The 12,362-nt window shown below is 40.6% G+C and overlaps 1 protein-coding gene across 1 annotated transcript; it reads right to left on the bottom strand.

Annotated features, from left to right (window-relative positions):
* Positions 1 to 10,002: 10,002 nt before the first annotated feature.
* Positions 10,003 to 12,021, bottom strand: LOC138870669 (uncharacterized). Its single transcript, XM_070148496.1, has 3 exons — positions 11,860 to 12,021; positions 10,532 to 11,768; positions 10,003 to 10,487 (listed from the first exon to the last, which is right to left on the bottom strand). The coding sequence occupies exons 1-3, from the start codon at positions 12,019 to 12,021 to the stop codon at positions 10,003 to 10,005; spliced, it is 1,884 nt and encodes a 627-aa protein (XP_070004597.1).
* Positions 12,022 to 12,362: the final 341 nt, after the last annotated feature.

Below are 12,362 nucleotides of genomic sequence, written 5' to 3'. Positions count from 1 at the left end.
TGACTTGATTCCTTTTTAGCCAAGGATATGTAGGCAACCTCGGAAGCAGGGTGCGGTCAAATCTTTCAAAAATTCTTTCCGCAGAGTATTCAAACGGGCAAAAATCGCTCGTATACGCTCACTTTATCTTTGCCCAAAACTCTGCGTGTTTCCGAGCAAAGAGGGGCAGCTATGAGCACGTGATTTTTGCCCTATATGAATTACTCCCATAAATTCAAAACAAAATAACTTCTTTTCATTATTTGCAATTTTTGTGAATTTTGTGGCATTTTCTGATAATTGTTTGCATTTGTATGTGCATGTTTATTTTATTTAATTCATGAAAATAAAAAAATACGCTGCATTTGCATTTAGGATCTAATTTTGCATTCTTGAATTAATTAGTAATTTAGTGTTTTATAAAAAATGGAAAAAAACACAAAATAGTTTATTTTGCACTTTTAAATTTTGAATTTTGGTGGTTTTTCTTTAATTTGGCATTTAATTAGTTGTGGTAATTATTATTTAGAGTAGTTAATTTAATTTGGTAGGATAATTTGTTTAGAAATCAATTTAGATTTATTTTAATGTTAATTTAAAAGACATTAGAAAATTGAAAAAAAATTCAAAATAAAGGAAAGGGAATTTGGGCCAAGATTAAATTAATTTATCTCCAATCCCAAACCCCTACACCCCTGAAACCTATCCAAATTGAGGCCCAAAACCACCCGGACCCAGTCCAAGCTTCCACTTTAATCAAACGACGCCGTTTTGGATTGTGGAATCTGAACCGTTGATCTCCCCTTGAACAAGCGGCTCAGAACTGAAGCTTCATAAGTATATTAGTGTCCAAACGCACCCCCCTTACCCCCTCTCATCATCCCCACATACTCAAAGAACCCTTCACCGCCTCCGCCGTGAGCCCCCTGCCGGAAATCGCCTCCGCCGGCGGCATTGCTCTGATTGACCCTGTTTTTACACCACAGATCCCCCTCCTTCTCCTCTTTCCAAATCTCCAAATCCCCACTCTCGAATCCTAGCCCAACCTCTCGAATCTTGAATCGAAAGGAATGACTGAAAACCTAACTCATTCGATTGGCCCCAAAATTACACCCCATGAGCCCCGAGACCCCCTCTTCATGAATCACAGACCAGCTACCCTGGAATCGGCCCCAAGATACTCGAATCTTAAATCTAAATCAAGCCCTAAAATCCCAAAAACCTCGAATTCAAGATTTCAGTAAGGATTTAGGTCTAGTTCGACTTTATTCATGTGTTCTTGATAAGAACACATGATTAATGTCAAACATGGCTGGAAAATTTGAAGGTTCGAAGGTTTTTTGCATTTCTTACGGTCCAGGCCATGGTTAGGTATTTTGTTCTTTACCTTTTGAGTTTTAATTTTCATGTGCATTTCCCTTCTCATCTTCCTCTATTTCTTTTGTTTGTGTTTCGATTTTTTCTGTTTTTCCGTTCTTGCAATTATTTCTGCATATGTTTCTTTTTAAGTTAAGATCAATGGTTAGTTTTTAGGTTCATCAGTTTTGTTTGAATTCATTAGGTTAGTTTGTTTGATTGTTCCCTTTAGTCTTGGGCTGATTGAAAGCATTTGGTCCAAAAGGCTAATTGAAATCCTAATTGCCTTTCATTTTTCTGCCTTCTTGTTTCTCCTGAGCTTCTGACTTGGACCTGGGCCCAAAAGAAAGGGACTGGCCCGGGTTTTCGAAGGTCCATATCTGGTTCGCCTTGGGTCAGTTTGATTCGTTTGGTTTCCTAAAGAAAAATAGGGGTTCGAAGGTTAAATTAGGAAATTTAAGTGTGAGAATCTGTTGGTAACTGTTTGGGAAGCTTCTAGGAAGCTGGGGAGGGGACTGTGTTGCAAAACTGAAATTAAACTAGGGGCACTTAAGCTAAAATGAAAATTGCAAAGGGTCTAGGTGCAAATCTGATCCTCCTTTAGCTACCCTAAATGCCTTGTCTATAAAGGCTCTATAACTTGGCATTCAAGGCAGAGAAGGGGGAAAAATTCTGAAAACAACAAAACGGCGGAAACTTTTGCAGAAAACACTGTTTCATTGGACTTTAGTACTGAAATCTGAAATCCTCTTCTTTCTGAATCGATTTCTTGATTATTTGAACTTAGAAATGGTTTGAGACTTAGTCATTGAGATTGGTTTAGAGGTCTGTTGGGTAGAATGTGCATTTAAAACTAAATTCTGGGCTGCAGTACTTCATTTTTTGGGTTTTGAAATTGCTTTGCTGGTTTGCTCTTTGTTACTGGACATGCTGCTGCTACTATCTACTAATTCTTCACTTCTTTTATTTCTCTTTTATTCCAAGGTATGTCTTTGAACCATTGAATGGCAAGTGAAGTTGTAAATGTGGTTTTGTGTAGGGGAAACATAGAGTTTTGTTGGAAAATACTGCTGAGTTTGTTTGTGTTTGAAGATCAATTTGCATAGACTCATATAAGCTGTTTAGTTCTTATTTATTGTATTTTTATACTCTATTATAGTGTTGGACAAATGTTTCTTTACATTTGCTTAGTTTAAATGTTCGAAGTTCCTGATTATACGCGTGGGTGATAGAGAAATCAATGCAGTAGATACATGTTGTTTCAGCTTTTTCTTTCTTCACTAATATGTTGAGAAAAATGAATCCCTGTTGTTGAGAAGTTTAGTGTTATTTTGGAATTCAAGTAAACCGTACGCTAATCTTCTGGATTTTGTTACTGTTAGTGTTGGGAAAGAGCTTTAATTGAGTTTAAGTACCTGAAGTAGTAGTTAGTTGAATTCATGCTAAAAGAAAGGGGAATTGATCCAGCTTACTTTAAGAATTGAGTTGTGTACTGATTTACTCATGTTATGCTTTGTAAGCATGTTTACTTTTGAGTTTAATGTCTAGGCTCATATCTGTTTATTGGATAGTCCCATAGGATTTTATTCTTCATTATGTATGAAACCGAGGTTTAAGTGGATCTGAAATCTTGCGATTGTCTTTCGAATTTAGCTGAAGACTGATTTGAGCATGATTGCCAAATGATTGTTCGTTATTGAAAGCTCCATGGGGTTTATGTAAATGTTTTTGATTTCATGCGCTATATGCATGCCTGAAGACTCCAACTCGAGTCTTATTCTCTTTAGTCTTTAAATCTCAAAAGATTTAGGCCCTCTTTGGGTCCTGAACCATGAGATTGCCCGAAACGGAACTGCCTGGCTCTATCATATTTGGGCCTGCCCTTTAATTTCCCCACATAAATGTTGTTGATGGCTCAAGCCATTTTCTTTTCAAATAATCGGCCAGTTTCTCTTCAAGGCAATTTTCTTTAAATTAGTTTAAGCATTAGTATTAACAGTAGAGTTCAAAGGCCATTAGTGTAATTAATTAGATTTCCATAAATATATCTGGGGCGTGCCATATTAAGTAAGATATAGTTTATGTCTCTCAAAAGTTTAGTTTGAGTTTTCCTTTAAAATCATAATCGAGGTGCGCCGTGCAAAAATAAAATCTCAAATGCATGGCCCTCATTTATCAATTTTAACCTCTTGGAAATCGAGACGCGCCATTTAGCAAATTCCCATGGCTCTTGCAAAGTTAAAATGCGTAGTTGCTTTAGGCGCGTAGTTTAATAATATTACCTTCCTAAACGCGGGTGTGAATTTCATGTGACCCAACTCTAAATCTCACAACATTGAATAAGATGTGTTTCGGATTGCGAGTGCATTTCATGTGGCGCGATCCAAAGACATGTTTTATATGACGTTAAATCTTCTTTAAAAATAATTAAAAGCGGTTTAATAAGTTAAAATGTACCCTAGGCTAAAACATGTACTAAAATCAGATAACACGCCAATTAAAACAGTTGAGCGACCATGCTAGAACCACGGAACTCGTGAATGCCTAACACCTTCTCCCGGGTTAACAAAATTCCTTACTCGGATTTCTGGTTCGCGGACTGTTAAACAGAGTCAAGATTTTCCTCGATTCGGGATTCAACTGGTGACTTGGGACACCATAAATCTCCCAAGTGGCGACTCTGAATCTTTTAACAGTAATCTCGTTTCGATTGTCCTTTAATTAGAAAAACTCCCTATATATACGAGGGTATAGGTAAAAAAGGAGGTGTGACAACTGAAAAGGTCCTCGGGTTATGCCGGGGAAGTCATCGAGTTATGCGGGGAAGTCATCGGGTTATGCGAGGAAGTCATCGGGTTATGCCGGAAAGGTCCTCGGGTTATGCCGGGGAAGTCATCGGGTTATGCTGGGGAAAGTCATAGGGTTATGCCGGAAAGGTCCTCGGGTTATGCCGGAGAAGTCATCGGGTTATGCCGGAAAGGTCCTCGGGTTATAACGGGGAAGTCATCGGGTTATGTCGGGGAAGTCATAGGGTTATGCCGGAAAGGTCCTCATTATGCTGGGGAAGTCATCGGGTTATGCCAAAAAGGTCCTCGGGTTATGCCGGGATCAACTAAGGGGTGGGACCCTATGTTGGAAAGATTACCAAGTTATGCTGGCATCGACTAGTGAAAGGGACCCTATGTTGGGAAAGACGTAGCTAGAGATTGGAGACCCTATGCTACCATGATTTTGAATGTTTCTTCTTTTTTATTTTCATTTAAACTTTTCATTTTTTTATCTAAGAAAAATGAATAAAATGCAGAAAAGAATTTGGAGGAGACTGTCCTTTTTGGGTTGTTGCTGCAAAATGAATAAAGTTTCTTTTTTATTGTACCTGCTTCTTGTAAAGTTGCTTTGGATTGCACCTGTTTTCCTGTTTTTCAAACAAAGAATAATTTGTCAGTTTGAAATGGTGGTTGGTTTTGTGGCCTTGATTATTTCAACCATTTGATCTCGTCCCCTTTCAGGTTGTTTCTTGAATACCGATTGCATTTCTGACCCTAGAGAAACTCTGAATTTTCCAGACTTTGCCATGACGATTGGTCGGTGGGACTCATCCTTTTCGACTTTATTTTGCCTCTGTAGACCTTTCTCTTCTGACTCTTTTTTTTCAATTTTTAACTTCGGAGCCTTGGGAAACTTTTTGGCTCCTTAAACTTTCTGCAATGGCTGGTCGCGTGGGATTTAACCTTTTCCAACTTTATTTCGCCTTCGTAGGCCTTTCATTTCTTGCTTCTTTCTTCCAACTTCAATTTCAGGGCATTTGGGGTACCTTGGCTTTTCAAATCTTTGTCGAGACGGTTAGCCACATGGGACTTAACCTTTTTCAACTTTAGTTTGCCTTTGTGGGCATTTGACTTTGATTTCCTTTCTTTTTAGTAGTTTTTTTATTTCAAAGCATTGGCCATCATGGCCGGTAAAAGTTGACTCGATGCACCTGCCGAGGCTGGGTATCTTCTTGAATATTGGCTCGTATAAAACAAAAGCCCAGTAAATCAATCTTGCCATCCTTTCTTTGCCTCAGTCTTGGAACAGAGTTTGACCGAAAGGGATTCAAAGAAAACAAATAATGGAATGGAGAATGAGCGTAAACAAGAAATGTCCCTTTTTGGGAAAGGAAAGAAGGACTTATCTGGAGTGCATTCGAACTTCAATGAACATGACATGCTTTTTGGACTGGATGCCTGATCCATGTAAACCGTCCGACTCTCAGGAATTCATCATAACATTTGCCTCAAAATTGAGGAACCTTGCCAGGACTCTGTCGATGCCGATGGTTGTGAGGATCCTCTTTTCGATCAGGGGCACCCTTTGTGGGTTTTCACGAGTTGACCTCTCTCATTTCTTTTCTCACCATCGCCTTATAGTGCCCTTTGCAAGTTTTCACTAACAAGACTCTCTCATTTTCAATTTCTCTGCTTACCATCGCCTTACGGTGCCCGTGTGAGTTTTCACCAATAAGACTCTTTCATTTTATTTCTCTTATTTTGATTGTATCGGATCCAAGTAGATGCATTCTCCGATCCTTGAACATTCTCACCGATTGATCGGAAGGATTTGAACATGATTTGGGGTAAAAAGAATTTGGATTGAATTACAACTTTGGAACCTTTCAGGCGAACCCATCGCCGAACTATTTTAACTTCTGCCCCAGTTTCACTTTTGGGGGAATTTGGATTTTTGTTTTGGTGTGACTGAACCCTAGAGAGAGGCTGCCTACGTATCCTTTTGGAATCAAGTCGAATGTAGTTGAGGAAACTTTGTTTTTGATTTTCTTTTTGGTTTTTTGGTGTTTTGTTTGGTTTTCTTCTTCTTCTTTTCTTTTTTTTTTACAACATCTTTGAGTTCCAAAGAAGGTAATCAAAGAAAGGTAACCAGCCCAAGGGGTTAGCAAAGGATTAAAAGTGTTTGCGCAGCGAGAATGAAAGCCTTTGTCATCCCAATCGGAGAATATCAGTACCGCAAAAGGTTTAAACATAATACCTTTTGACCGCATCTGCATTGACAACTGTTTCAGGGTCATTTCCTTCAATGTCTCCCAAGTACAATGCCCATTTTGGCAATAATTTTCTTATAACGTATGGACCCTTCTAGTTTGGAGCGCGAACTTTCCTTTTGCTTCCTTGTGATGCGGGAGAATACGCCTTAAAATGAGTTGCCCTACTTCAAAGTTCCTAGGACGCGCTTTTTTGTTGTAGGCGTGGGTCATTCTTTGTTGATACAACTGCCCATGGCAAACTGCGGCCATCTGCTTCTCATCAATCAGGATTAATTGTTCTAGACGGGTCTTGACCCATTCATTGTCCTCAATCTCAGCTTCAACGATGATTCAAAGAGATGGAATCTCAACTTCTGTGGGTATTACAGCTTCAGTGCCATAAACCAATAGATAGGGTGTCACCCCAGCTAATGTACGCACGGTTGTGCTATATCCCAACAATGCAAAAGGCAACTTTTCATGCCATTGTCTAGAACTTTGAATCATTTTCCTGAGGATCTTCTTGATGTTTTTATTCACTGCTTCAACCGCACCATTAGCTTTGGGACAATAAGGGGTAGAATTCCGATGCATGATCTTAAATTGTTTGCATACCTCCCTTATCAAATTACTGTTCAAATTTGCAGTATTGTCCGTAATGATGGTTTTAGGGATACCAAAACGACATATAATGTTGAAATGCACGAAGTCCACCACTGCATTCTTAGTGACGGCTTTGAGAGTGACTGCTTCAACCAACTTTGTGAAATAGTCAATGGCAACTAATATGAATCTGTGCCCATTTGAAGCTTTCGGTTCAATCGGCCCAATGACATCCATACCCCAAGCAACGAACGACCACGGTGCTAATATAGGATGTAATTCTGAAGGAGGTGCAATCAGGTCACCGTGTACCTGACACTGATGACACTTTCGGACAAAACTGAAACAATCCTTTTCTATAGTCATCCAGTAATCACCTATCCAAAGGATTTTCTTTGCAAGGATGTATCCGTTCATATGGGGTCCGCATACTCCTGTGTGTACTTCATTCATGATTCTTCCGGCCTCCTGGGAATCCACACATCTTAAAAGGTTCAGATCTGGAGTCCTTTTATATAAGACTTCTCCGCTCAAGAAGAAACAACTAGCGAGCCTTCTAATGGTTCTCTTTTGGTCTCCACTAGCTTGCTCGGGATATTCCTTTGTTTTCAAAAATCTTTTGATATCATAATACCATGGCTGAACATCTGGTTCCATCTCGACTGCATTGCAGTAACCATGTCTTTCTCAAATTTGAATTTCTAGTGGGTCAATGTGGACATTGCCTGGATACGGCAGCATCGAGGCCAAAGTAGCTAGTGCATTGGCCAACTCATTGTGAAACTGAGGAATGTACCTGAACTCGATGAATTTGAACTGCTTGCTAAGATCTTCCACATGTTGCATGTATGGAATAAGCTTGATATCTCGAGTTTCCCATTCACCTTGAACTTGTCGAATAATCAAGTCAGAATCTCCCATGATTAACAATTCATCCACATCCATGTCAACTGCCATATTCATACCCATAATGCAGGCTTCATACTCAGCAGTGTTGTTTGTACAAAAGAAACGAAGTTGGGCTATGGCTGGATAGTGCTGACTAGTGGGTGAAATTAAAATTTCCCCCAATACCTACACCTTTTGCATTCACAGCTCCATCGAAGAACATTTTCCAAGCATTGGTGTCTTCCGAAATTTCCTCGACTAAATTTACTTCCTCGTCCGGAAAGTAAGTACTCAAAGGCTGATATTCATCATCAATAGGATTTTTCAGTTAGGTGATCCGCCAAGGCTTGAGCTTTCATTGTTGTGCGGGTGACATAGACTATGTCAAACTCGGTAAGCAGAATTTGCCATTTTGCTAACCTTCTTATGGGCATCGGCTTTTGGAATATGTACTTCAAAAGATCTAATCTAGTGATAAGATAGGTGGTGTAGTCCAACAAGTAATGCCTAAGCTTTTGAGCGACCCAAGTTAGGGCACAACAAGTTCTTTCCAACAAAGTGTATTTGGCTTCATAACTAGTGAACTTCTTGCTCAAATAGTATATGGCTTGTTCTTTCTTCCCGGTCACATCATGTTGCCCAAGAACACATCCAAAAGAATTCTCCAATACTGTCAAGTACAAAAACAAAGGCCTCTCAGGCTCGGATAGAACCAACACTGGCGGATTCGACAGATATTCTTTGATTTTGTCAAAAGCTTCCTAACACTCATTTGTCCATCTAATCGCCGCATCTTTATTCAACAACTTAAAGATGGGCTCACACGTGGAAGTCAACTGAGCAATGAACCTGCTGATGTAATTCAACCTACCCAGCAGACTCATAACCTCTTTCTTGGTTCTTGGAGGAGGCAAATCCCGAATAGACTTTATCTTTGTTGGATCTAGCTCGATGCCCCTCCGACTGACTATAAACCCCAAAAGTTTCCCAAATCGTACTCCAAATGCACACTTAGCTGGATTTAACTACAAGTCATACTTACGCAGACGCTCAAAGAACTTTCTCAGATCCCGCTCATGGTCGTCCTGCATTCTGGATTTAATGATCACATTATCCACATACACCTCAATTTCTTGATGCATCATGTCATGAAAGATGGCAGTCATAGCTTTCATGTAAGTGGCCCCGACATTCTTTGAACCAAACGCCATGACCCTGTAATAGTAAGTACCCCAAGGTATAGTGAAAGCCATCTTTTCTGCGTCTTCTTCATCCATCAGAACTTGATAATATCCATCATAACAATCCATGAAAGACTGTATCTCAAGTTTGGCACAATTGTCAATAAGGATATGGATGTTTGGTAATGGAAAATTGTCCTTGGGGCTTGCTTTGTTTAAATCCCGATAATCGACACACACTCGGGGTTTCCCATCTTTCTTTGGCACTGGGACCACATTAGCCAATCATATGGTGTATCAGACCACTCGAATCACACTGGCTTTCATCTGTTTGGTGACCTCTTCTTTTATCTTGTCACTGATATCTGTTTTAAACTTTCTCTGTTTTTGTTGGACAGGGGGATAACCGGGGTACGTTGGCAACTTGTGCACCACTAGATCAACACGCAGTCCTGGCATATCATCATAGGACCAGGAAAACAAGTTTTTGAATTCGAACAAAAGTTGAATCAATGCATCCCTAGTTCTTTCATCAGTGTGAATGCTTATCATGGTTTCCTGGACCTCTTCCGAACTACCCAAATTAACTGGCTCAGTTTCATTTAAGTTTGGCTTAGGCTTATTCTCAAATTGTTCTAGTTCTCGGTTTATTTCCCTAAAAGCCTCATCTTCATCATATTCTGGTTCTTGATTCATTATTTCACAGTTAGACAGCGTGTTAGGATCTGGGCATGAAATCCGCAAGCATGTCATGTTATTTAAGTTTGCATTATTAGAACTGAAAAGAGAGATAAGAAAAAATATAAAAAAATCAGAAAGAATAAAGAGAGAGATTCCTAGACAATGAAATATTGATTTCATTTTATTGAATTTTAAGATAGAAGGGTTTACATTGGAATTTAAAGACAATAAACTAAAAACATTCGAGTTACACCCTGAAATAACTCGGAATGCAAAAACGATGGCAAGACTGAACTACCGGGATTCTCGCCTGAATGGGAACAGAGTAGCCTTCCAATTTTGAAGTTTGGCATTTGGCTCCATATACTGCACCTCAGCAGTGCGTGAGCCTTCACCCGGATGGACCATATAAGCCTCATATAACATTTGCCTCATTGCTCCACAGATGTCCTCAATTTCTTCGGCCGTGAAGGCCTCGTCTTCTTCCTTTATGTATCTTGGCTTAACAAACATTCTGGCGAGATGTGGGACCGGCTGAGGCAGAACCCACCCATAGTTGTTAAGTTTATTAGCCCATTTCACGTCGGTTTCTGTAGCTTGGAAACCGACACCAAACAAGTTCTCACCGGTAGTCAAAGTGATAGGCTCCATAATGCCTTGCAAAGATGCCTCGAGCCCTTTCCCGAGTTTGTAGTCATGTTTGATAATTTCACTGGTGACCATGATTGACGCGTTTGACAAGAAAGGTTGAGGACACGGGGTTCCTTCCTCACACTGGTCTGCGACCACGATCTCAAAAGCTGGTAGACTATGTGCTCACTACCTTCCTTAGCCTCCAGACATGGGACTGACGGGTCCCTATAAATTGATTGTTCATCTTCTCCGTGGACCACGATTTCCTGGTTTTCATGTTCAAACTTAACCATTTGGTGGAGAGTAGAGGTTACGGCCCCTGCAGCATGGATCCAAGGCCTTCCTAAGAGAAAGTTGTAGGAGGTGTCCATGTCCAAAACCTGAAATGTTACTTCAAAATCCATAGGGCCAATCGTTAGGATCAAGTCAATCTCCCTGATTGTATCTCTTTTGATGCCGTCAAATGCATGTACGCAAACATTGTTGGGCCTAATCCTTTCAGTCCCAATTTCTATTCTCTGTAGGGTCGAGAGAGGGCAGATGTCAACCTCAGATCCGCCATCCAACATAACTCTTTTCACGTAGTATCCTTCACATTTGACAGTCAAATGAAGAGCTTTGTTGTGGGCATCCCCTTGCAGAGGCAAATCATTTCGGCCGAATGAAATCCGGTTGACTTCGAAAAATTGTTCCGCCATTCTTTCCGATTGTTCTACCGTGGTCTTGACTGGAACATATGCTTCATTGAGCATCTTTAATAGCACTTTCTGATGCTCATTTGAACTCATCAGTAGAGACAAAAGTGAGACCTGAGAGGGGGACTTCCTGAGTTGATCAATCACAGCGTAGTCCGAGGTTTTCATCTTTCGGAAGAATTCCTTTGCCTCTTCAGCACTGATTGGCTTTTTAAGCGGAAAACGCTTCTGTTTGGTCTTGTCCAATTCTTCCAAATTGAGGTACTTTCTAGATGGGTTTGTTTCATTCACCTCCCTCATGATTTCCTTTCCCTTGTACTTTACCACTGCTTTACTGTAGTTCCAGGGGACGGTAGTGGGGTCCTTCATGGGATTCTGTGGTGTGCGGCTGATAACCATGTGCTCAATCATCCTGGGTGAAAATATCGGCCCCTGCACCACATAAGTCCCATTTGGTACATACATCTTTGGTACCGTAAGCGTGACCTTGTTTTCCTCAAACCTTTTAGGAGGACTCAACATAAACTGTTCTTTTCTGGGGGCCCTAGGAACATATAGAATGTCATCTTTAAGAGGTACTGCCCCGGTCTTGGTTTCCACAACCTTTTCTACGCTTTGAGGAGTGGGTTTGTTTTTCTTCTCATCCTTAGCTTGCTTTGCTGCCGTTTTGGGATTCTTTTCAACATCGGCAATAGCAATGATAACTTTCAAAGCCAGGTCAAACTCTTTGTCCTTACAAATTATCCCAATAACTGGCCCGTTGTTGTGAGCTGGTAATGGGTTGTTGGTCACATTGGGGGACCTCCTTATCCTTCAACACTACCCACTTTTGCTCTATCAAGTTCTTGACTACTCTCTTAAGAGTCCAGCAATCTTCAGTGTCGTGCCCTTCTACCCCTGAATGATAAGCACATCGGGTACCTGGTCGGTAGGAGGGTGACTCTGGGTTCTTCCTATTTGGAGGTATGGGCTGCAACAAACCCATTTGGACCAACTTTGGGAAGAGGTTGGAATATGATGCACTGATAGGTGTAAAGTTGGTTTTTCTAGGTGGTTCACGGGCACGGGCATTATATGGAAAATTATTCTATGGTGGACGAGGATTATATGGAGCTTGGTGAGGAGGGTTATTTCTGGGAGGTGGAGCTCGGTTCTAGTTATACTGTTATTGTGGCCGAGCGTATGGCTAGGCATTCATCACTGCATAAGGCTGAGGAGTCATGGCATATGCCACATCTTGGTGAGGGTAATAGTATTGCAGGGTGCTTGAATAGGAACCAAAGTAACCCACATTGTACTAGAACTGTTTGACAAAGTCTCGGGCCA

The sequence above is a fragment of the Nicotiana sylvestris genome, chromosome 6 (assembly GCF_000393655.2).
Source record: "Nicotiana sylvestris chromosome 6, ASM39365v2, whole genome shotgun sequence".
NCBI classification, from domain to species: Eukaryota; Viridiplantae; Streptophyta; class Magnoliopsida; order Solanales; family Solanaceae; genus Nicotiana; species Nicotiana sylvestris.
This window is presented reverse-complemented; position numbering and strand designations above follow the sequence as displayed.

Coding starts and splice junctions, on each gene's coding strand:
- LOC138870669 (XM_070148496.1), bottom strand. CDS start 12,021: ATGGGTTTGTTGCAGCCCATACCTCCAAATAGGAAGAACCCAGAGTCA. Junction 11,769..11,859: donor ACTTGATAGAGCAAAAGTGG/GTAGTGTTGAAG, acceptor ATAATTTGTAAG/GACAAAGAGTTTGACCTGGC. Junction 10,488..10,531: donor ATGTCTGGAGGCTAAGGAAG/GTAGTGAGCACA, acceptor TCGTGGTCGCAG/ACCAGTGTGAGGAAGGAACC.